This window comes from Canis lupus, chromosome 7, assembly GCF_048164855.1.
Source record: "Canis lupus baileyi chromosome 7, mCanLup2.hap1, whole genome shotgun sequence".
Lineage (NCBI taxonomy): Eukaryota > Metazoa > Chordata > Mammalia > Carnivora > Canidae > Canis > Canis lupus.
This window is the reverse complement of record NC_132844.1, coordinates 24,013,990-24,040,130: the sequence shown is the minus strand read 5'-3', so window position 1 is coordinate 24,040,130 and position 26,141 is coordinate 24,013,990. Positions and strand designations below refer to the sequence as shown.

Below are 26,141 nucleotides of genomic sequence, written 5' to 3'. Positions count from 1 at the left end.
TTTTCAAGAAATATTTGTTTTGGGATGCCTGGATGGCTCAGTTGGTTAAGTGTCGCACTCTTGGTCTCAGCTCAGGTCATGATCTCAAAGGTCATGAGATGGAGCCCTGCATCAGGCTCCACACTTAGTGGGGAGTCTTTTTTTTTTTTTTTTTAATTTTATTTTTTCATGAGAGACACAGAGAGAGAGGCAAAGACACAGGCGGAGGGAGAAGCAGGCTCCATGCAGGGAGCCCGGTGCGGGACTCGATCCCAGGACTCCAGGATCACGCCCCAGGCCAAAGGCAGGCACTAAACCACTAGCCACCCAGCTATCCCCTTAGTGGGGAGTCTACTGGAGATTCTCTTCTTCTCCCCTTGCCCCTGCCCTCCCCTTCTCTAACAAATAAATATTTTTTTAAAAAGAAAAGAAAGAAATACTTGTTTTTTTGCATCCTGGAACCTATCAATTTTTTCTTGAAATCCTTATTTTCAGTAGATCAATTATGGTAATGATGGTATGGAGAAAAACTCAGTTGGAGGTAAGTATAAATTTTTAAGTAATGGCTTTATTGAAGTATTGGTCACAGACATAAATTTCCCTTTATTTTTCAAAGATTTTATTCATTTATTTGAGAGAGAGAGAGCATGAGTGGGAGGAGGAGCAGAGAGAGAGGGAAAAGTAGATATACCCCACTGAGCCAGGAGACTGACCCAAGGCTCCATCCCAGGACTCTGAGATTATGACCTGAGCCCAAGGCAGATCCTTAACCGACTGAGCCACTCAGGTGTCCCAATTTTTATTCCTCTAAACTGTGGTTTTTAGTAGTCAGTGTGTGTAACCATCACAGTATCTAATTTTAGAACATTTTCATCTTCCACCAAAGAAACCTCCTACCCATTAGCAATCACTCCCCCTTCACTTCCCTTCAACCCCTGGCAATCACCAACCTACTTTGTGTCCTATGGATTTGCATCCTGTGGGTATTTCATGTAAATGGAATCATACACAATTTAGCCTTGTGTGTCTGGTTTCACTGGACTTGATTATTTTTTCTCTTTTTTTTTTTTTTTTTTCTGGCATGATGTTTTCAAGACTCATCCCTGTTGTAGTATGTATTATAACTTCATTCCTCTTTATTGCCAAGTAACATTCCATTGTATAGACAGAACACATCTTGTTTATCTTCAGTCAACGAGCATTTGAGCTTCCAGTACATAATACTGCTATGAATACTTGTGTATAAGTTTGTGTAACTATGTCTGCATTTCTCTTGGCAATACACCTGGGACTGGAATGATGAGGTCGTATGGTAACTCCTTGCTTAATTTTTTGAGGAACTGTTTTTTTTTCTTTTTTTAAGATTTTATTTATTTATTCATGAGAGACAGAGAGAGAGAGAGAGAGGCAGAGACACAGGCAGAGGGAGAAGCAGGCTCCATGCAGGGAGCCCACCATGGGACTCGATCCCAGGTCTCCAGGATCACGCCCTGGGCTGAAAACAGTGCTAAATCACTGAGCCACCCGGGCTTCCCGAACTATCAGTTTTTCAAAGTGGCTGCCCCACTCTACATTTCCACCAGGAATGGATGAGAATTCCAACTTCTCCACATCCTCACCAACACTTAACTGTTTTATTCTAGCCATCACAGTGGATGTGAAGTATCTTACTGTACTTTTGATGTGCATTTCCCTAATGACTAATGATGTTGGAGCATCTTTTCATGTTTCCGGGTCATCTGTGTGTCTATAATCCCTTTGCTGTTTTTAAATGTTTATCTTTTTTATTATTGAGAAATGATTCTCTAGATATTGATATAGATCTCTTATCAGATATATTATCTGCAAATATTTTCTCCCATTCAGTGTTGTCTTTTCACTTTATTAATGATGTTCTTTGAAACACAAAGGGTTTATTTTGATAAAGCATAATTTATCTACTTCTTTTCTTGATTACTTGTGCTTTTAGTCTTGTGTCTAAGAAATTACTGCCTCATTCATGGTCACAAAGTTTTAGTATGCTTTCTTCTAACAATTTTATAGTTTTTGTTCTTAACATTAAGGTCTTGGATCCATTTTGAGTTGTTTTGTATATGGTGTGAGGCAGTAGATGTATAATTTTACATTTGTTTATTTCTCTCACAACAGAGGATTGGCCCGTGGCTCAGAGCTGTGGAAAGGTGGCAGTAAGCATTTGCTGTCAGATTAGGCCAGAGAGGTCAGTGGGACTCTAGTTACACACAGCCTTATAAACTACATTAAGGGTGTGAGCTTAAGAGATAGAATCAGACCTGCACACTGGAGAAGATGCTGGCAGGGGTGAGGGGAATGATAGGGCAAGACTGGAGACTTGTCCGAGGAGAGGAGGCTCATTAGGGTAACGGCAGGGAGCATAAAGAGAAGTGGAAGACGTGAGAGAATATTTAAGGAGGCAAAATGGATTGAAGATCGAATAATATAAAGAATACAACTTTTGGTCAAAGCATGGTATGAATAAAGTCACTGGTTTTATTGAGCAGCTCAAACTAGTTCTGAAGGCAACTGTTCAAGAGGCGTTCCAAACAGCTTCTGAGCAATGTACACCCTCCCACAAGGCTTAAACAGTACACACGTTAATGTATACATTAGTCTTTAAGAGTCAGGTTCACTAAATGCAGTCATTTCATATACTTAATTGCAAATGATGCAACAGTATAGGCTTTTCAGTACTTTAGCCTAGATTTCTGCTCAAGTAAGTCCAAATGTGTGAGGTTTGCTTGTTTACAGATTCTGGTCTATAAAAATGGGAGGTCTCAAGATACCAGAAGGTTTATTCATAGCCAAAAGTAACAAAAAGATTTCTTATTCTCCTGAAATAAGAAATATTACATTTCCATAGTCAAAATGATAAACAATTTTAAAGGTTTTTTTTAAAAAACTTCATTGAGAATTTTGATGAAATTCATTTATTTCAGTAGAATAAAACAAATAAGCAGCATGAACATGTAAAGTGCTACATAAAAGCCCCACAATACATAAATTTTTAAAGGTTTCATCGGCTTAAACAGTTACAGGTGAAACAGACATTATATATTTTTTTCAAGCATGCTATTTTAACTACCTTGATATGTAGTCATGTGCTTTGTTGGTCAAAGAAAAAGCCATGAATTACCTAAATCTGAGGATTGGGGGAAGGAGTCCTAAGCCTTTACCAACCAGATCACACGTATCTGGTTTTGCCCTTACGCTGTAATTAAAGGGATAAACTAGGGCTTTAAAAAATAACAGTTTTCTGAAGTCTCTTCAGGTGGCGTTCAAGTAAGAATAGCCCCAAAGATCACTTTTGCTCATCAACTCCAGGATGGGAATCAGATTGACCACTTAAGGATTTTTAGGTAGCATATGTAAGCTGAAAGGGAAAGAGCAAAAAGTATGCCACTTTCAGGTATGTGTATCAAGTGCTTAAAAAATGCCAACACAAACAAGTGGCCTGTCAGCTGATAGGTGTGAGACGAGAAGCAAATCAGATAGAGAAGGACCTGCGCAATGCAAAATCTTCTCGGCTTAATCAATCTTAAAGTATTGGTACACCCCATGGATACATGTAACAAGATCACAGAGATCCAGAGGCTGGCTCAAGTTTGAGAGGAAGTGGAGGGAAGATTGTTCCTAGCACACGATTAATCTCAGCAGAGGTTGAGAGCAAGGGGACTTTTTCTCAGGTGATGATGTTATTTGGTCTTCCCAGGTGGGTCAATGCCCTCTCCCTAGGAGGAACCAATATCTCTAATATTTTGTGTTCCAAACCAAAACTTCAGAATGTGCTTTCTCATGGGCAATAAAGTTATAAAATGGTAACCTATAATTTTCCTGACATAGGAGGTCTTCATAAAGTCCTTGAGCTTTTTTTTAAGACTTTATCAACTTTGTAGATATAACAGAAACAATCTGTTAACACTTTTAAAATGCTAATTTATTAAAGCTTAAGACAATTATGTGTTATATAATAGTATACAGTATGTTCTTTATTTTAGAGGTGGACATAAAGGAAAAACGGCTATCAGATGAACATAGAAATTGTGTCTGATAATTAACAGAACCAAAGTCCATAGCAGCAGTAAAAATTAAATTTGCCTTTAATATAATTTTACAAATTGTTTCTATCTTGCCCATAATTTCGGTTAGTTAAAACTACATTAAGGACTTTATGAACACCATCCTCCAAAGTACTTGAGACACATTATGGACTAACTTTTTGGACTTGTCTAGAACCTGAATGCCATTTATAACAGTTGTAAAAGAAAAAAATAATAACCCACAAATGCACTTTTAGAACATAACCTATTTGAAAGCAGGGGGACTGTCTGTATTTAAAAATTAACTCTTCATTAACAAATACACTTGAGTGCCCTCAATGCGGCTACTGAATATGGTGAAGGCAATGTTTTTCTGTGATTCTATGTTCTCACCAGGCATTATGATGATAAAATTATCTGCTACAATCCGTGGAGCTAGTTCGCACTACATTATATATATTGATTTTGCACTGAAAATTATTTCTTGGGCTTTGATTAGGTGGACAATTCTAAGTAAAGGTTTTTCTAATTTCTATCACTGTTACTTGGGCCCTGAGCTTTTCTATTAAAATGGTACATGAAATATTTCAACATTATGCATTATTCCTAGAATAATTAAATTTATAGTGATTACAAAGCTAGGCATATAATACCTTCAAAAGATATACAATTCAAAGCAGAGCAAACATTAAAATCTGAAGATCCTTCCGTTTGACTTCTGGAAGAAAATCAAGTGATTTCCTGGCTTGGACCCTTCTTTCCTTAAAAAATGCTCTATGGAGGACTGTTTCCTTTGTTTTTGAATCTTGTGTGCATTTGGGAGAGAAGGGGATAACAGCATATCAAAGTGGTTACAAAGCATTATTCCCTCCAAGTAACATCCAGTAACAAAGATGTAATCTCTCCTCATAAATGTCTGACTGAAATAATTACTTTCACTGAACAACATTTAGGACACAAAGTCACAGAATGGGCATCCCAGTCTATCTCCTATGAATGACATTCTCAGCAAGCTATTTGAAGAGCTCTACTTTCCCTTTTCAATTCTTATCCCTAGATCATTCTACATAAGTAGAAACAGAGTACTCAATAAATGATATTGAGTAACTAGTAATACTCACTGGAACTTAAAACACCTTCTTTAATCCAAAATTTTCAAAGGGTTATACAGAAAAGTATCACAAATTTACATAAAAAGAAGTTGAGGCATGAGAAACAATAAGTTATTTCTCTGTAAAGCAGGTCATATGGTGAGACAAGGGACTTTGACTTTCTAGTCCCTTAAACTAAGCAGACACAGTCTGAAAGTCTAGCTATATTGATACTGAATTTATAAGGATCAAAAAAGGAATGAAGGGTAAATACAAAATAATATTTTTGTAAACAATTCTTAGATTATACCCAATGCAGAATGTTTAATGAAGCAGCTGAGTCACAGCTCTTAAGACACAAAACAATATTATAACTCAAAGTCAAATATGTACTCATTGGCCAGATATATTCGTCGGAATATAAGAGCTGCCAATGCCAAAGTCAAGATGACAATCAGAACAGCAGATCCTCCATGATCAGTGTGGTTGTCTCTTGGCTGCTGGCCCTGGATCACATCTGGGGAAGTAGACGACCTTCTTTGACTCTGCTGCTGGGCTCGGCGTTGTCGAGGGCTCATGGAGGTATTCTTAACTACAGGCTGAGCAGGTCGTTGAAGGGATGCTGCTGGGGGGTTCTGGGCTCCATACTAGGAAATTTTAGGAAATCTTGTTTGAAATTGGCAAAGAAAACTTGTATATATGGAAGTTACAAGAATACACAAAACCTCAGAGCACTAAAATATGACTATGGGCAAAACAACCAAGAATGATCTGAAGGCTGAAACTAATTACCCTCCTGAACAAGCCAACAACACAATTTATTCTGAATACTCATCAGGTAGAGGAGGACTTTATCAGCAACAAATAGGATGAGAACAGAGGTTGGCCATGTGCTCTACAGATGGCTTTCTACCCTCCTGTAGCTACAACTCCAGCAATATATGTTAAGCATCTGGGCATCTTACTTTCTTACAGGAGAGCTAAGAAGGGAAGCAATCTGATTTCTTTTCGGCTTGAAAATTTGCCAGACTAAATGGCAAAAAGTTTTAACTCTCAACAGATTGCCTTTCATGAACCAGGTCTCTTCCAATGTTATCTGACTACATCCACATGCTTCCACCAACAATCATACAGCATAGGGAATAATTTCAAACCATACTTTCTTCACAGCAGTACTGTTATAAAAATCAGATGTTTTCAAGCCAAGTTTGTCTTTTCTCATAACTCCTGCAAAGTGAATTGAGCACAAGTCTAGAATAATTCTTTACTGTGTATTTGAATTATGTTACCTTATGCATATAAAGCATACTTTGGCACAGTAGCGGGCCCTACAAAGCACAAGATATCAATTGTTTTCTGTCCTTTCAATGACTACTGGGCCTAGCATAATTACAGTGTGATACGAAGTGATTCAAAAATCTTAAATATGGTATATAGATAAGAAAGCTCTACAAAATATAAATTCCATTTTATTTATATAGATACCTTAACTCTACCTCTAATAACCCAGTGGCCTTTAATTCTTTTATTGAAAACTTTATATTGGTTATATTAGTACCAATAGCCTTTCAAATAAAAAATAAGAATGCATGTCTTTTTCAGGATAACTTTAAAAACTGAGTAAATAAAAAATATTTTTAAAACTTTCCATTAGAGAAGATTTCAAATAGAAGAAAAAAATCAATAATGTACTTTTTAAAAAGCATAAGAGGATGAGCTTTGTTCTGGCAACAGCTATAAACATTAGGGAAGAAACTGCTGATCTAAGTTACCTACAGAAGAAAGTACATTTTAAATCTGACATTCATTTCAACATTACAAGGTGTGAATAATCTGAGTTTCTTAAAATTGTCTTTTGGAAGCACTCGAATGTAGTGACCCATAACACAGAGACAGAAAAGGAACTACGAGGTCTTACACTGTCGCAGGCATCATATTATCTTAATAAGCACTCATTGGGTTGAGCTGAGTTATAGTGGCTGATACAGCAACATTCCATTTGAAATCTCCCATTCTTCTGATTTCTCAGCCAAGAAGCTAAAAGTGTCTAATGCAGTAAAAGTGCTCAAGGCTTACAGGGAAGGTTCTTAAGGAAAGTAAAAAACACAAAGGTGCTATCAATCCAGGAACTAGCACAAGAGATTGATTCAGCTTAAAGATTTTATTTTATACATGTTATTTTTTTCCATTAGTTTGAGAGAATACAATGCCCATACACCTGACTAAAACAAGCAGCCTTATCATTCATTAATTACCAGGCAGGCTCTAGCACTTCGGGGATGCAGGATCCTGGGCAAATTATTCAGCCTAAGACTCAGCTCTTTCATCTGTACAATTGGATAATATCCAATTCTGTACTTATAAGATTATTTGTTTTGTTTTAAAGATTTATTTATTCATGAAAGACACAGAGAGAGAGGCAGAGACATAGGCAGAGGGAAAAGCAGGCTCCTCACAGGGAGCTGGATGTGGGGCTCGATCCCCAAACTGGGATTATGCCCTGAGCTAAAGGCAGATGCTCAACTGCTGAGCCACCCAGGCGTTCTATGTACTTATAAGGATTAAAAGGATTAACAATATAAAATGCTTAGGATACACAACTGCTGATAAATGTTACTTATTATTAATATTGTCATTGTTAATATACCCCTATGGAGACACTAGATTTAGTTTTTTTTTTTTAAAGATTTATTTATTTATTTGAGAGAGAGTATGTGTGCATGCACACACAGGGTGGAGGGGTGGAGGGAGGGAATCTCAAGCAGACACTGGTTGAGCTCCAAGCCCTACCTGGGGCTTGATCTCACAACCTGGAGTCAGGACCTGAGCTGAAACCAAGAGTCCATCATCGTTTAACCTACTGCGCCACCCAGGAACCTCACAGATTTAGATTTTCAAAAAGTGATTGCTTAGGATAGATTTTCAGACCTCTGTTAGTATGATTAACATATTTTAGGGGCACCTGGGTGGCTCAGTGGGTTGAGGGGTTAACTCTTGGCTTTAGTTTAGGTCATAATCTCAGGGTCTGAGATCCACCCACCCATGGGGCTCATGTCCTCAAGGAGAAATCAGTTTCAGATTCTCTGCCTCTCCCTCTACCCCTCCTCCTTACATGCCCACTCCCCCCATTCCTTCTCTGTAAAATAAATAAAATCTTTAAAAAACATTTAGAAAAACAATCCCTATAAAACATTGTCTTTAGATGATATTTTAGTACATGCACTTAATGGAAATACTTTATAGACATATTGCTTTAATTAGATTCCTATATTTCAAGGACACCTGGGTGGCTCAGTGCTTGGGCATCTGTCTTCGGCTCAGGGTGTGATCCCAGGGTTCCGGAATCAAGTCCCACATCGGGCTCCCCACAGGGAGCCTGCTTCTCCCTCTGCCTATGTCTCTGCCTCTCTGTGTCTCTTATGAATAAATAAATAAAATCTTAAAAATAAAAAAGATTCCTATGTCCCAGGTGCCTTCTGGTTACTATATTGTTGAGTATTACTGACTAGCGCTGAGCTGAGATATAACATTCTAAAATTTTTCCTATTTAAGACAATCACATCATAAGAAAATGGTAACAACCCTAAGGTTATAGACCTGGAGGAACCTAGATTGCTTGGAGTTGAACTGGACAAAATTTTGGCAGTTCACGTGAGGTTGGCATTTTCAAAATGCTGTGTATGGGCAGCCCGGGTGACTCAGTGGTTTAGTGCCGTCTTCAGCCCGGGGCCTGATCTTGGGGTCCCAGGATCGAGTCCCACATCAGGCTCCCTGCATGGAGCCTGCTTCTCCCTCTGCCTCTGCCTGTGTCTCTGCCTCTCTGTCTCTCATGAATAAAGAAATAAAATCATAAATAAATAAATAAATAAATAAATAAATAAATAAATAAATAACAAAATGCTGTGTATGATTGGGAATCAGACTTCTAAATTTTTGCTGTTTATCTAAACTTGTCCAAACACACCTATCACTGAATGAAGACTTAAGTCATAACAGTTTCCATGTTCTTAGTTAAGATGAAGCAACCATTTTTGGGAAGGTAGAAGTTTATGACATTTGTATTTAATTCAGTTAATTTTTAAAAACCATTAGTCACAGATAATTCCCTTATAATACATATAAGTTTTTCTATAATAATCTAGAATAACCACTATTAGTGAAGGAGTTGTATGTTTGCTTTTTAATATAAAATAGAATGGCTTATTCAGAACCTCAATCCCTAGGAAGAGGGGAAAAAAGTCTAACAGACTGGAAGAACATAAAACTACCATCAGTATTTTCCCTCTTTCTACATAGCTAAAAAAATTCTGCATCAAAAAGCAACAGATGGCCTGATATTATCTGCTGTATTTAGACTTTGGGCAATCTCTCGCCCCCTCAAGGCTAAAAAAACATAGCTTATCTGGGATTTTATGTATAATATTTTAGTGAATTTATATTACACTTGCATGTAAAGCAGCCACCCCTAGCCAAAACCAAGTTTCAATTACTTCCATAGTGATCAAATTATATAATCATCCTCTGAGATAATCTGCATGTAAATGTAACCAAAATCTTAACTTGCAACTGTAGACAATTTATTGCTTCTTGTATTTTAAACAGAATTGGTATCAATTACCTTTATCTATGAAAAAGAATTCAAAGTTTTATGTAATTTAAAATCAGAATGCACAGCTGAACCTAGAACAACACTGTATATCAACCTAACTGCAATAATAAAAATGAAAACAAATCAAATCAAACCAAAATGGAAAATACCACTATGATAATAATACTAGTTATGCAATGTATATACTTAAACTTCTAGATTTCTTTACCTGTATTTCTAGTATTTTTTACAAGTGCCAATCCCAAGATTCATTTATTCAATCAAAAAAAGTATTAAAAAAATAGTATGTATTGGGCAGCCCGGGGGTGGCTCAGCAGTTTAGTGCTGCCTTCGGCCCAGGGCGTGATCCTGGAAACCCAGGACCGAGTCCTGCGTCGGGCTCTCTGCGTGGAGCCTGCTTCTCCCTCTACCTATGCCTCCACCTCCCTCTTTTTCTGTGTCGCTCATAAATAAATAAATAAATAAATAAATAAATAAATAAATAATCTTAAAAAAAAAAAGTATGTATTGACCACCAACTATACAACTATACACAAGGCACAAGGCCAGGCACCAGGGATATAATGCAATAGAAGGAAAGCTCTGATCTTCAAGGAACAAACATTCTGTGAAGATAGACAATAAATAATGATAAAATAAATTACAAGTAAAATAACTGCAATATGCAATAGGGGGACTTGACATAGATTTAAGAGACTAAAAACAGATTTGAATACATCACAAATATCAGGAGACTGTCCTTACAGGTGAAAAAAGATAAACACCCTCCTCTCTGTAATAGGATGGTTCCATTTAAAAAAACAAAAAAAAAAAAACAAAAAAAAACCCCAGGGGATCCCTGCTTGGCTCAGCGGTTTAGCGCCTGCCTTTGGCCCAAGGCACAATCTGGGAGTCCCAGGATCGAGTTCCGTGTCTGGCTCCCTGTAGGGAGCCTGCTTCTCTCTCTGCCTCTTTCTCTCTATGTCTATCGTGAATAAACAAATAAAATCTTTAAATAAAATAAAATAAAATAATAAATAAAAAAACCAAAACTATAAAATAAAAAAACAGAATTCTAAAAGTGAAAAGTAGTCTGAGTTTAATATTTCAAGGTAAAACATATACTGACTAAAATTAATTCATAATATCCCTCTGCGATTCATAAAATTACATGGGGATCATGTGAAAACAATTTAACTCTCAGCATACACTTTTTCCTTATACCTCCATCTCCAGTCCTCCAACTACTTCCTCCAGGGTACCCTTTCCCTTTCTCTCTCCAACCTACTTCTCTCTACCCATCTCACTCTCTGAAAAGGAGAGAACAACCACTCAGGACTATGTAGTCCCACTTTATAGTAAGTTATGCCTGAGGAAAGGGCACATCTGTATTGGCCAGCTATCTAAATTTTCCTGACCCTTTAAAATCCTCTCTAAAACTGAAGAGGGGGGAAAGAAGATGCAGCTACTCAACCAATCTGTTACCGAAAGACATCTGTTCTTTTACATATAGAAAGGAAATCTATGTTTTTCCCCCAGAATCCTAATTATTTAGTGACTATCCATCACATTTTCTTAATCAATCTCTGATGATCTATACCCACCAATACTTAGACAATAGGTAAGGGCAGAACTAACAAGACACATAATATTCATTTAATCTTTCATTCAACAATTAGTTATTGGACACTTACTATGTGCAAGGCAGCACTGTCCAGTAGAACTTTCTGAGATGGTAACATTCGGTATCTCTGCTGTCCAAATGGCAGCCACAAGCCATAAGTGGCTATGGATTACTTGAAATGTGACCACTATGACTCAGGAACTGAATTTTAAATTTAATTTAATTCTGAGTAACGTAAATACAAATTTAGATAGCTACATGTGCCTAGTGGCTACAATATTGGGCATAGCAGATCTGAGACAAATCTTTGGCTCTAGTCCTTTATTAATTGAGTGACTTAATGCAGCTTAACAAACCTGCCAAAGAAACAGTGCCTATTTAGAAAGTGGCCAAAGTATGTATGTTTTGTTTTATTCAGAGTGTAGTGTTATACTGTAACCAACTTTTCAGAGAAATCACAGAATTCTGGAGGGACAATAGGACCCCATTTAACAAGAAAGAAGGCCCAAAAAGTATGAATAATTTGCTTAAGATACTATGATTCATTAGAGGGAGAGGTGAGCTGGAATCCAACTGTCAGGAGAATCAAAATATTCAGATATTTCATCTAGAGATTTCCTCCTCCTATTGCAAATGACAATGATACAGACATACATATATGTAGAAAACAAGAGCCATACCGAGGTACTGGCCGTAGCACCCTGGAATGTTGTAGGTATATCATCCTGTAAATCAGTTAGTGAAAAAGAGTGGTTTAAGTCTGGCTCAGCAATAGTCTTTCCAGATGAATTGACTTCTGCCTGTAAAAAAAGTACACCCAAGAGCTGCGTTAAAATAGGAAATGTACAGAAGAACCTACACCTACTTACTAATCCTCTCTTGGACTTATTTTATTTGCTAATTTACTATCAACTATTAAGTGCACATGTGTCTAAAACTGCTAGGTATTTCAAGATGCACAGACAAAACCTGTTCTCAAGGAGCTCTTGGTGAGAGACAAAACTAACACCTGTGGCTCATAATCCACAATTCTAAATGAAGTTTTTTTGTAATTTCCAGATGAAGTGTGACATGTGAAGTTATTAATACTCTTTATCCCACATTAGTGTAGATATTCTCAGGTTTGCTGAGGGAATATTAATAGACTTGATTATGGGTTACTGCCCCAGATCCCATTTGTGGGTACTAAAATATGGTGTGTGTTTGTTATTTTCTAAAATCCAAAATTCTGATGTATAAAACAAACCTGGCCCTACAATTTTCAGAAAAACAATATTAAGTATGATAGGAATTTTCAGAAGGAAGAAAATAACAAATACTTATTAAGCACCTCCTCTTCCAGGCAATACAATGAACAGAAGGAAAAATTTCTCCTAAGAACTGGATATGAAAGGACAGACAGGATGTTAAGAGACGTGAAGAGGGAGAAGTAGCATTGCTGCTTAATGCAGGTTGACATTTTTTATAGAGCTAATTAAATTCCAAAAGTAATTATATGTTTGAGTAAAACATATGTGGAGAAAAAGGACATAAGGGAGATATGCTAAAATATTAACAGCAGTTATTTCTTGGGGATGGGATTATATATGACTGTGATTTTCTTCTAAATTACCATATCTTCTATAACAAGAGTTAAAATTTATTAAGTATCAGGGACAGTTCTAAATGCAATACACTTAGGTATTAACTCAATCCTCATAAGAATCCTATAAGATAAGTAACGTTATTTACAGATGAGAAAAAGGCACAGAGTGGGTAAGTAGTACATCTGAGGTCCTAAAACTAATAAACAGCAAAGCTGAGATTTGAACCCCAGCATGGTATACCAGAGTCCAAGCTCTTAACCACTATGCTGTAATCCCTTTCTAAACATACATTATTAGTTTCATAATAAAGAATTATTCGGGGATCCCTCGGTGGCGCAGCGGTTTAGCGCCTGCCTTTGGCCCAGGGCGCGATCCTGGAGACCCAGGATCGAATCCCACGTCAGGCTCCCCGTGCATGGAGCCTGCTTCTCCCTCTGACTATGTCTCTGCCTCTCTCTCTCTCTCTCTCTGTGTGACTATCATAAATAAATAAAAAAAAAATTAAAAAAAAAAAAAAAAGAATTATTCGTAAAATCTTACTTCACAAAACTATATCGCCTTTACTTTCTATCCAGAATTTGGCAGTAAACAAAAAGGTTACATAATAACATTTACAAATTTAGAGTACCTTAAAACTGATTTGTCTAGCCAGTTCCTTGGCTTCTTGGTCAGCTTGACTTGAATCACTTCCAGATTTTAAAGGCAACAGGACATCCTTCATGGCACAGCCACATCCCTCACAACAGAAATCTTGTGATCTGGTAGGAAATAATTTTTTGATAGGTATAAATCAAATACTTGAATGTTAATTTAAGATACTCAAATACTGAATGATTCAATTTAAAATAAAAGAATACTGGAAAATTCCATATCATATTCATCTATAAATTAGACAATTACAGCAATATTATAGTTCTGAGATAAATATACAAGTTAGGTTAGGTTGGTATTAGGAAAAAAAACTCATGTTGGGGTGCTTGGCTGGCTCAGTCAAAAGAGCATGCAACTCTTAATCTCAGGGTTGCTGAGTTCAACCCCCATGTTGGGTGGAGAGATTACTCAAATAAAACTTAACAATAAAAACTCGTGTCGATTATATCTCAATTTTTTTTAATCTAAATTTTTTAAAAAATCAGGGCTTAGATTCCATTTTTTCCCAACATACTCTTTAAAGAAAACTAAGTTTAGATCTATACAACAAAATATATAGAATGTCTAACCACAGTGTCCTCAAGATCACATAACAAAACTATGTTAAACCTGTGAAAAAAAGTCCGTTATAAAGTTTGAGTTACTTTTTAGCTGAAACATAGATAAAATAGTAAAGAGGCCATTAAAAATAGAATTTACAGATATTTCTAGGGAAAAAATTCACAAATCTTATTCATCTAAATAGCAGTATAACTTATGGTAAATGAAATAAGAGAAAGACAAACACTGTATGATTTCACTCATGTGCAATTTAAGAAACAAACAAGAGAAGGGGAGGAAAGAGGAAAACCAAGAAACAGACTCTTTTTTTTTTTTTTAAGATTTTATTTATTTATTCATGAGAGACACAGAGAGAGAGAGGCAGGGACACAGGCAGAGGGAGAAGCAGGCTCCATGTAGGGAGCCCCACGCAGGAAATGATCCCCAGACTCTGGGATCACGCCCTGAGCCAAAGGCAGAGGCTCAACTTCTGAGCCACCCAGGCATCCCAAGAAAGACTCTTAACTACAGAGAACAAACTGAGGGTTAGCAGAGGGGAGGAGCAAGGGTAGGGGGTGATGTATGGGAGGTGTTAAACAGTAAATAGGATTAAGGAGGGCACTAGTGATGAGCAAAATATATATCGTATATAAATGTTGTATATAAGTGATGAATCACTAAGTTCTGAACCTCAAATTAATATTGCACTGTATGTTAACTAGCTAGAATTTTAAGAAAACTTAGAAAAACATAATAAAAAAAATAGCAGTATAACTTGAAAGACAGAGAACTCATATAAAATCCAAAGACTGAAATTTATCGCTCATTATATTAAGTAGAGTCAAGATAAATCTGTTAACTAGACTACTTCCTAAGATTTATTTGTTTTTCTAGGTTTTCATTTTCCCTTTTGTATTCCAGATATAGCCAAAAGTGTCCCAAAGTCCACAAGAGTGCTGAGGATTTGTAGGACTGGAAGTAAATATGTATAACATATAAAAATATCCATCATTACATTGCTGAACTTTAAAAAAAATCATTTTATTGTACTTCCACTTCAACATAATAAAAGCCTTTGTTCTTTAAGATCATGCTATTTAAATTTATTTAAAAACTTCATGTGAACAAATATATGTAAAAGTCGTATTAACTTAGTACTTGTTGATGAATATTTTTATTTCACCAGAAGCAGCACTGCTGTCCATATCCTTTTGAAAGTCAGTTGTATTCAAATTATTTGCTTTAAAATGTGTCCACTTTAACTGAGAAGTCATGAGACTTAAAGGGGAAGGTTAATTTTTAATATATTAGTTTATCCACAGGACAATATGCTACTATGGATGAATGCAAAATCATGTTTTTTAAAAAGCCTCTATCATAAGGACACCTGGGTGGCTCAGTTAGCTGGGTGTCTGCTTTCAGCTCGGGCCATGATCCCTGGGGTCCTGGGATCAATCAAGCCCACAGTCGAGGCTTTCTGCTCAGAGGGGAGCCTGTTTCTCCCTCTCCTTCCACCTGCTGCTCTGCCTACTTGTGCTCTTTCTCTCTCTGTCAGATGAATAAATAAAATCTTTAAAACAAAATAACCTAGAATGTATACATTGGTAAATCTAGAACAAAAAAACAAAGTTCTTTTTTTTCCTTATACATGAAATGAACTGGATAAAAGTATCAAGACAGAAAGCCAACAAAGAAAATCAAATAAAAGCAAATGCTATATATTCAGAGTACATATTATTTAATTTGTGAATAACAGCTACAGTATAAGGTATATCCCCAGAACCTGGAAATAAGGTTTATAAAGAAAAGTTGTTGATGAAATCCAAGAGTCTATCAAATCTTTCAGACACTAAAATCTATTTGATTTAACAAACATCTAAAGAGGACATATTCTGGGCTGTGCTAGGGTAAGATATACTGTAATTTAATTAACATAATATGTCTGAGAGGTGATAGCAGAGTCCAAGCAGGAAAATGATGAAGATCAAGGATTACAGAATGTAAGTACTTTTTTTTTTTAAAGATTTTATTTTTTTATTCATGAGAGACAGAGAGAGAGAGAAAGACAGAGACACAGGCAGAGTCACGTGCCAGAAGGCAAGTCAGAGCCATGAAGCAGGCTCCATGCAGGGAGCCTGACGTGAGACCCGATCCTGGGACTCCAGGATCATGTCCCAGGCCGAAGGCAGGTGCCAAACCACCGAGCCACCCAGAGATCCCCCTGTAAGTACTTTTAAATACTCTTCCTCCTCACTCAGTGCAATTTTGGAATCTTTAACATTTGTTGAGGGTTAGGACTAGTATTCTAGGATTGGAAAGCCTTTTGATAGGATTTCTTATAGGGTCTCTTCCCTATGCACACTGATTAAAAAATAAACTGGGTTAGAAAGAAGTTGGTCTTAAAAAAAAAAGGAGAGGACAGCCTGGGTGGCTCAGCAGTTTAGCGCCGCCTTCAGCCCAGAGCCTGATCCTGGAGACCCGGGATTTGAGTCCCCCACATGGGGCTCCCTACATGGGGCCTGCTTCTCCCTCTGCCTGTGTCTCTGCCTGTCTGTGTGTCTCTCCTGAATAAATAAATAAAAATCTTTAAAAAAGAGAGAGAGAGAGAGAGAGAGAGAGAGAGAGAGAATTAGTCTTTGCACCACTCAAAGAAGAGGCTACTCTGAATCTGGTGACTAATCTGGGTTATACAGACAGAATGCATCTGAAGAAAATGAGAAGGCAATATCACTAAGAAACCGTAACTTGGTAAAGAAAATCTCCTTTATTTTATTCTGGATCATTTATTGAGTATTTGCTTTGAGCCTGATACTGTAGATGCAAAGATGGGTAAAGTGGACTTCCTCCCTGCCCTTAAGAAGTTTTCAATCTTATGGAAAGCTACATATAAACAATTGCGTTGGTTTGGTTTTTTTTCTTTTTCTATTTGTAATTCTGCTCAATTAGAGACAAATGACCAGAATAGATATCTTCTTTTAGAAGATACGTTGCTATTACCAAGTACTTTCTAAAACTAGACAGTATGAAATCAATTCTTTAGACTCTGGTCACCCCTGGATAGTAAACTGCTACAAATGAATTCTAAAATAGCACAACTAGACTAGATCCTGTAACCAAGGTAACTCACAAAGAGACTGAGCCCATCTCCTAACAGCCATTACCCAGAATAGTATTTAAATCTTAACAAAGAATGAAATGCAAAACTTACTTTTTGGCAAGTGCTCTTCTTTCCTCTGGTGTGTAATCTAGAGAACCTATGGCTCCCTCTCCTTTTGTTGGCATAAACCCAATGATGGCTAGTAACGCTGTTCTTACTGAAATAAAAGGTAAACATAAATCTAAGTTGTTTTGTAAAAGGAACTGGGTTTACTCTGGAAGAAGAAAACAAGACGCATGGGCTTTTACTAAAAAGGTACAGGTAAGGTGGTTGTGTTAAAATGATGGCAAAAATTGAGACAAGGCAAGAATTTTTATTCTTTATTCAGTAACATCAAATTAATTACCCCAAACAGCTTCAGTCTCAAGAGGGTGTTATACTTTATAATTATGAGTTAATTAGAATTACAGAAGATTTATATTCACTTTAAATTAATACTCACTACTCCATGAAGGCTGCCAAGTTTCAGGATGATGTCCTGAGATGCTCAAACAGATCTTCTTGCCTACTTCAAATCGTCCATTAGCCTTAGAATAAATAAGGCATTTTAAAAATTATATATGTAATGTTTTGTATTTTATAAATATAAATATATTTTATAAATAAATAATTTTAAAAGAAAGGTTTAAAAGAATATAATCTCCAAAAGGACATAGATTTTTGTCCTTTTTTAGACACTCCACAAATACTTATAAAATATATGCTGTTTTTAGAAGTTGTAGCACCTTTCTGAAACTGAGTTATATAACTGAAATCTAAATCTAAATAACTGACATATAATGATGTCCTGATATCCTCCTCTGAGTATAATACTGTGCTAGGCTCTGTGAAGGATCTAAAAGAGAAGACATGCAGAGGCTAGGAAAAACCAGAGGACTTGGTGTCACCTAACTAGATACTGCTGCAGAAGGCTCTGAGACAGGAATGATTTTCATATGGATGATGCAATTTCATAAGACAAGAATACAAAAGAGGCAGATCAGAGGTAATGATTTCCATTTTGGACATGGATCTGTTGTCTTGGTAGAAGAGCTACTGATGATATACAGCAGAAAGGCAGAAATACAGACACGCTGATGTCAGAAGAAGATACATGTGTTTGGTATCTGACTTCACAGAGGTGACCAGTGAAGCCATCTCAACAGGCGTAAGAAAAAACAGCTGATATCTGAACTTATAGAATATCCATACTCATGGGGATGGGCAAAGAGACATGAAGTTAGAATATAAGCTCCACATAGCCAGAGAACTTGAGTTATTATTCCCTGCCACACCTACAAGGGCATGGCCTATATATTTTTTTAATTTTATTTATTCATTTTGAGAGAGAGAGAGAGAGAGCAGGGAGAGGCAGAGGGGGAAGGAGAGGGACAAGCAGACTGCACTGAACGTGGAGCCCTATGCAGAGCTCAGTATCACGAACCCTGAGATCATGATCTGAGCTGAAATCAAGAATCAGATGCTTAACTGACTGAGCCCCATGGTTCATGACATATGTTTAGTAAATATTTGCTGAATGAAGATTGGAGAAGGCTTTCCAAAAGAGAGAAGTGAATCAGAAAGATCAAATACTGAAAATCAGGAAGGCAGTGTGCTAACCATAACCATACATCAGTTAACTACTGAAATATTTCTGTATTTGTTAACAGCTGCTGCCCCAACTACCCCCCCTACCCCCCATCCCTGGTTTCCCCATACACCAGCCCCATCCCCTGAACCACCTGGTTCTCCCCAATGTCAAGCAACTAAAAAGTGACTCCTAATACAGGAGGGGTCCTCCAAGACCCTACTCTTACCCTACTGCTGGCATTAACAATTCACAACATCACCTAGTATTTGTTAAGCAGAAAATGTTATGTCCTAGGAACTTTATATTGTAAACATATTTGCCATACACAACCCTTAACAGATGAGAAAACTGAACCTCAAAAAGATTAAGTAACCTGCCTGGTGTAATGGAAAGAGCAGTGGTCAGAATCCAGGTCTGTTGGCTATGAAATTAACGCTCTTTCCACTGTACCACACATGGGTAAAAGCAGCTTTAGTCGAGTATTGATGAATACCTTCCGTTTCACCGTTTGCTACTCATGTGTATCAGATGTTTAACTTATATGGTCTGGGATGAGGACTGAGAAGAGGCAGTGGGAACTGTCAAGCTGGTCTCTGAGACTGGTGCAGTAAGCCTGGAGAAACCAGACTGCAACAGGCTAAGCTAGAGGAAGGATGTCTTGAAGCTATCAAAGAGAAAGTAGGACAATAGCTTAAAGAGAAAGGAGAGATCCAGAAAGGCTTTTGTGTTTGGTTTTGCTTTTTTCAAGGTTAGGGATAATTAGCCATTCTTGCAAATGAAAGGAAATGAGGGAAGAAGAACTTACTAAGAGAGGAATTTACTCTGAAGGAACAACATCCCAGGAAAAATAAAGAGAAAACTGGATCAATAGTTTTCTTTACATGGAGATAAAATATGTGAAGAGAGAAATTCGAAGATATAAAGAGTAATAATATAACTAACATTTATTGAAGACTCTGGGACAGTTTTTATTTTCAGAGCTCTATGTAAAAATGAGGAAACTGAGGAAAAGAGTTTAAAGTGAAAAGTTGAAGGTGATGATATGAGTAAGAGATATAGTAACATTAACTACCCTTTTCTGGTACTTACCAAGTGCCAGACACTGTCCCTAGCACTTTGTATCCACTAATTCATTGAATCCTATCAACCATACTATGGCAACTGTGCATCCATTAGCATTGACAATTCCTAGGAATTATTTTCGGGGAAAAGAATTGTACTATCAAATCTTGGTCCCCAATGACAAAGTTATAGCAATGTTCTGCTTTATTTCTTAATGAAAATGAGTATGCTAACCATGCTTTGCAGTCACCATGAAGAGTTAAACGACAAGCATTCTAAATTGCCAAGAATCCTTACCGTTAAAAGAATAATGCTTGGTGGTTTCATGGGATATTCTGGGGGCAGTACTATTCGTCCATGATAAACTCCTCCATCAAAATCAGAATCTGGGGGCCCTCTAACTGTGAAGTGCCATTCAAAAAGGTTATCCTAAAAAAAAAAAAAAAAAAAAAAAGGTTATCCTGCACAGAAACAATAACCAGTAAGGAATCAATAACATTAAAACATTTGATCATCTTTATTAATGAGTACCAGAAATATTCCTGGGTGAGAAAAAGTAAATGTTTCAAATTATTACTAGAATAGTTTCTAATGCACAAAATAACTCAAGTATAAAAGCTATAAATAAGGGCAGCCCCGGTGGCTCAGCAGTTTGGTGCCGCCTTCAGCCCAGGGCGTGATCCTGGAGACTCGGGACGGAGTCCCATGTCAGGCTCCCTGCATGGAGCCCGCTTCTCCTTCTGCCTGTGTCTCTGCCTCTCTCTCTGTGTGTCTTGCATGAATAAATAAATAAAATCTTTTTTTTAAAAAAGTTATAAATAAAAGCTATTTGATCTAGTTTTCATGTCCCACAAGAGCTAAAATCTTTTTTTTTTAAAGATTTTATTTATTAAAAAAAAAAGATTTTATTTATTTATTTGATAGAGAGAGCACAAGCAGGGAGAGCTGCAGGCAGAGGGGAAAGGGAGAAGCAGGCTCCCCACTAAGCAAGGAGCCCAGTAGAGGGCTAGATCCCAGGACCCTGGGATCATGACCTGAGTGGAAGGCAAATGCTCAACTGACTGACTCACCCAGGTGCCCCTAAAAGCTTTTTTAAACAAATACATTTAAAAACAGGGGAGCATTGTTATATATTCATAAATTAGATTACATAATTAAGCTAAGTTAAATTAGATTACATATTTAATTAAGCTAAGTTATTATATAATCAAATAATTGCTGTAAATGTGTATTATTTTAAAAAACCTTAAAAAATCATCCCTCAGGGCAGCCCTGGTGGCGCAGTGGTTTAGCACCGCCGTCAGCCCAGGGTGTGATCCTGGGGACTCGGGATCAAGTCCCACATCAGGCTCCTTGCGTGGAGCCTGCTTCTCCCTCTGCCTGTGTCTCTGCCTCTCTTTCTCTGTCTCTATGAATAACTAAATAAAAAATCTTAAAAAAAAATCATCCCTTATAGATGCTCAAGAGCTTATTTATTAGTCAGTAATATTAATAAATATACTATCATCTTAGAGTCCCCAAGTATTTTACAGTTTACAGTGTGCAAAATATTTGCACTTTATTATATTTTATTCTCATTATCATGGAAACCAGACTAAACACATTTAAATATCCTCCTCCGACAGATGAGAAGACTGAAAAGAAACAGAGATGTTTGTACAAGAAGCCCAAACTAGCTGCAGAGGTCCCTTCGAGGGGCCAGGTCTTCCAAACTATAGAGTTTGGGGTTCTTTCCATTACCCCTCTCTCCCTCATACTTACAACCTAAAACTAAAAACCTTAGCATTTAAGACCATTTTATAGAGACTGGAAATTTGTTTCTAAAATGTCAGATTCTTGGGACGCCTGGGTGGCTCAGTGGTTGAGCATCTGCCTTTGGCTCAAGGGCATGATCAGTAGTCCCGGGAATGAGTCCCACATCGGGCTTCCTGCATGGAACCTGCTTCTCCCTCTGCCTGTGTCTCTGCCTCTCTCTCTGTGTGTCTCATGAATAAATAAATAAAATCTTAAAAAAAAAAAAAAAGTCAGATTCTGAATGGCTAATGGAATAAGTACTAAGAAAATACAGGGAGTAAAATATATCAATAAACCATATCAAACACATCTGTAATGACTCAAAGCAATGAAAAAACAATTTAAGGAATTCATTTAAAATATTAAGGTATTAAAATCCAGATGTAAAAGATGGAAACTAACCTCTAATGGCTGTGCATGGTAATGATCTGTTGGATCTTTCAATTCTGCTGCTTCTTTCATTAAACGCTTAACAGCTAAAATAAAATTTATAAGATAGAGACATTTAAAATACACTTTACCAAGACATTAGTACAGATTTACAAACCTAATGAAAAAGTTCCTACTTCAATAAAAAATGTGTAGAGGACTAGTTCAACTGAGTATATGATAAAAGTTTAATTATGAGATAACAGTAATAATTGGAGAAGGGAAGGACATGGCAGGTAGGCATTAGAAGAATTATATATTAAATTAAATATTTAGGGCAGTACTATTTTTATTTAATAAGTACTTACATATGTTTCCTATGTGCTAGCACTAAAATATTAATTCATCTAATTCCCAAAACAATGCTATGAGATAAGTACTATTTTTATTCCCATTTTCCAGACAAAGAAATGGAAACATGAAGAAATTAATAATTTGTCCAAGGTCACACAGCTAGTAAATGACAGCTGGAATTCTAACACAGGCAGTCCAACTCTATCTTGTTAAAATGCCTATCTTAACAAAAACATGCCCTCTGTAATTCATGTTTATGAACAGTAGACTCCCCCATATCTTCCATCTTTTGGGAATTTCCACCCACCATCTGGCATTAATCTAAATGGAACGGTCCCCAGAGGTCACTGAAACGCCACAGTTCTAACAGAATTGCTTTTTTTTTTTTTTTTTGTAAGTTCTATGCCCAATGTAGGGCTTGAGCTCATGACCCTGAGATCTCTCTCTCTCTCTGTCTCACATGAATAAATAAATAATAAAAATCTTAAAAAAAAAAAAGAAATGACTCAACTTAAATTTTTTTTTTCATTTATTTATGATAGTCACAGAGAGAGAGAGAGAGAGAGAGGCAGAGACATAGGCAGAGGGAGAAGCAGGCTCCATGCACCAGGAGCCTGACGTGGGATTCGATCCCGGGTCTCCAGGATCGCGCCCTGGGCCAAAGGCAGGCGCTAAACCGCTGCGCCACCCAGGGATCCCTCAACTTAAAACTTTCAATCCACTGACGCCATAACTTCCTGTGCTCACCTACACCTATATTCGCTTCTCTCTTTATCCACACACTTGGCTCTTAAGAGTTCTTTTCTCACAATCCCTAATAAAATTCAATTCTAGCTGACCCAACCCCACCATCTTCTTATTTGGTACCTATACCCAAACAGCTGGGTATAGGAGGGTGAGGGAAGTCACAGAAGCAGGAACATTGATGCCATTATAGTCTACAACCTCCACTGGGACACAATGCTATCTAATATTCCTCAGTTTCTCTAGTAAGCTCACCAGCCCACTCCAACTAGTACCCCAAGACTATTTCACACCTGTTTTCTCCTCACCTTCTCTTCTACCTCTTGGAGTTAATGGCAAAGCCTTTTACTTCCATGATAAATGACTGTTGACAGCCTATCACAACCTACAATCCTATCTGTATCTGTACCCTCTTTACTTCCCTACTGGCTCTCAAAGATCAATCCTTTGATCCCAGCCCCTTTCACCTCAAGTTTTGGGTGCTAAAAAATGTCACGATACTGGTGTAGGAGAGCAAAGCCAGGGAAAAACCAGGTAGTCCAAGGCTCACCAAAACTCTGCTTGAAAATCAACTGGTAGGTTGGTAGGTCAGGTATGGGAGGAAAGCTGACTTACTGGATCAGCTGATGTGGTTCAACAAGTGCTATAAGAAAAGTATGTAATCAAGTGGCACCTAACCTGAGAGCAGACAGAAAAGAAAAGGAATCAGGTACTGACATCTTTCAGAAAGAGAGTAGGGGGACGCCTGAGTGGCTCAGTGGTTGAGCGTCTGCCTTTGGCTCAGGGTGTGATCCCAGAGTCCCAGGATCGACCACATCGGGCTCCCTGCGTGGACCCTGCTTCTCCCTCTATGTCTCTGCTTCTCTGTGTGTGTGTGTCTCTCATGAATAAATAAATAAAATCTTAAAAAAAATAGTAGGAAGTATGCATGAGTATGAATACACAGAGGAAACAATAAAAGTAAAATATATGGAAGTTTAGATTGGAATGCTATGGGGAAAGAAGTTAACTGAGAAAACCTCCTACATACACAGAACCAAATAGTTCAGTAAGTATCAGACTTCTGCATAAAATTTCATTTTAATCAAGAGTTCTTAAGTGGGGGGGAAAAGTTAAGTCTCTATCCTATTCCATAATTACTATTTTTTTCCATCTCCTGCACTGAACTAGGTCCCTAGAGGCACAGACTTTGCTCACTTGATGGAAGTATTTGAACATCAAATATTTATTAAGTTCATACTAGATGTTACAGCTATAACCAAAATAAAATAGTTTTGGTTACCAAGGAGCTTGTAGTCTTGGAGCAGGTGGTGGGGGAATCAAAGAATTGAACAGGGATCCCTGGGTGGCGCAGCGGTTTGCGCCTGCCTTTGGCCCAGGGCGCGATCCTGGAGACCTGGGATCGAATCCCACATCGGGCTCCCGGTGCATGGAGCCTGCTTCTCCCTCTGCCTGTGTCTCTGCCTCTCTCTCTCTGTGACTATCATAAATAAATAAATTAAAAAAAAAAAAAAAGAATTGAACAAAGCCTCCTGTCCAGAGCATGGAGGGAAAATGTGTCTCAATAGGTACATATATGGGGATGCCTGTCTGGCTATGCGGTTGAGCGTCTGCCTTTCACTGAAAGTGTGATCCCGTACTGCCGGGATCAAGTCCCGCATCAGGCTTCCTAAATGGAGCTTGCTTCTCTCTCTGCCTGTGTCTCTGTCTCTCTCTATGTCTCCCATGAATAAATAAAGAAAATCTTTTTAGGGGATCCCTGGGTGGCTCAGCGGTTTCACGCTTGCCTTTGGCCCAGGGCACGATCCTGGAGTCCCGGGATCGAGTCCCATGTCAGGCTCCTGGCATGGAGCCTGCTTCTCCCTCTTCCTGTGTCTCTGCCTCTCTCTCTCTATGTCTATCATAAATAAATAAATAAATAAATAAATAAATAAATAAATAAATAAATAAATAAATAAATATCTTTAAAAAAAAGAAAATCTTTAAAAATAATATGTACATATATTTTCTACTCTTATCATTTGTCTTGTTCTTCAGCTTGCAATACTGTTCCTACTCCCACTCTCCATCTCATCATCTAGACTGGCTTTAGAGTAGCTTTTTCAGAGGGACGCCTGGGTGGCTCAGTGGTTGAGTGCCTGCCTTCAGCCTAGGGCGTGACCCTGGAGTCCCGGAATCCAGTCCCACTTTGGGCTCCCTGCATGGACCTTGCTTCTCTCTCTGCCGTGTGTCTCTGCCTCTTTCTCTGTGTCTTTCATGAATAATTAAAATCTTTAAAGAAAAAATAATAAGCTTTCTCAGGAAGGTCGCCCTGACACTTTCCCTTGTACATGCTGCGGAATGACTAGAGATTCCCACTGGGACAGATAAAAATTTGAGGAATCCTGGGAGGGGAGTGGAGACCAGAAATACTTCAAGTTATTCTCATAGTCTGTCAAGTTTGGAAGCCATTACCCTAGAAACTAGGTTGAGTCTCCTTGCTGGAAGCCCTCATAACACTCTGTATTTTATCTTTTATAAAGTTGATCTCACCTGTAATTACTTAACCCCGGTCTTTCCTGTTAAACAATTTACTTCACTGCAGGCTCCTCAGGGCTTAGCAAACAGTAGGCACTCAAATATTAGTTTGCTTGAATTTTACTATCCTCCCCTCAAAAATATCTAAGCATCTAATTAAAATGGTTTTCAAACTTATCTGACAATAAGATAAAATCCTTTGTTAAAAAAAAAAGCTTCATGAGAACCTCAGTGTGTAAAAGAGGTAACAGAGCTGCTCTGATTGAAGAAACCAGCATGGGGCTGGTGGCTCAGCAGTTTAACGCCTCCTTCAACCCAGGGCTCCTTCAACCCAGGGCGTGATCCTGGAGACCGGGGATCGAGTCCCACATCGGGCTCCCTACATGGGGCCTGCTTCTCCCTCTGCCTGTGACTCTGCCTCACTCTTTGTGTCTCTCATGAATAAATAAATAAAATCTTA

At 37.7% G+C, this 26,141-nt stretch overlaps 1 protein-coding gene across 1 annotated transcript in view; it reads right to left on the bottom strand.

Annotated features, from left to right (window-relative positions):
• Nucleotides 1–2,462: 2,462 nt before the first annotated feature.
• Nucleotides 2,463–26,141, bottom strand: part of UBE2J1 (ubiquitin conjugating enzyme E2 J1) — a 29,261-nt gene continuing 5,582 nt past the window's right edge. The window contains exons 2-8 of the mRNA XM_072832080.1: nucleotides 22,100–22,173; nucleotides 20,201–20,332; nucleotides 17,714–17,798; nucleotides 17,323–17,428; nucleotides 13,552–13,681; nucleotides 12,018–12,137; nucleotides 2,463–5,772 (exon numbers count right to left, since the gene is read on the bottom strand). Coding sequence (XP_072688181.1) covers nucleotides 5,494–5,772; nucleotides 12,018–12,137; nucleotides 13,552–13,681; nucleotides 17,323–17,428; nucleotides 17,714–17,798; nucleotides 20,201–20,332; nucleotides 22,100–22,173 — 926 coding nt within the window. The 3' untranslated portion in view covers nucleotides 2,463–5,493. The remainder of the gene's footprint in view (nucleotides 5,773–12,017; nucleotides 12,138–13,551; nucleotides 13,682–17,322; nucleotides 17,429–17,713; nucleotides 17,799–20,200; nucleotides 20,333–22,099; nucleotides 22,174–26,141) is intronic.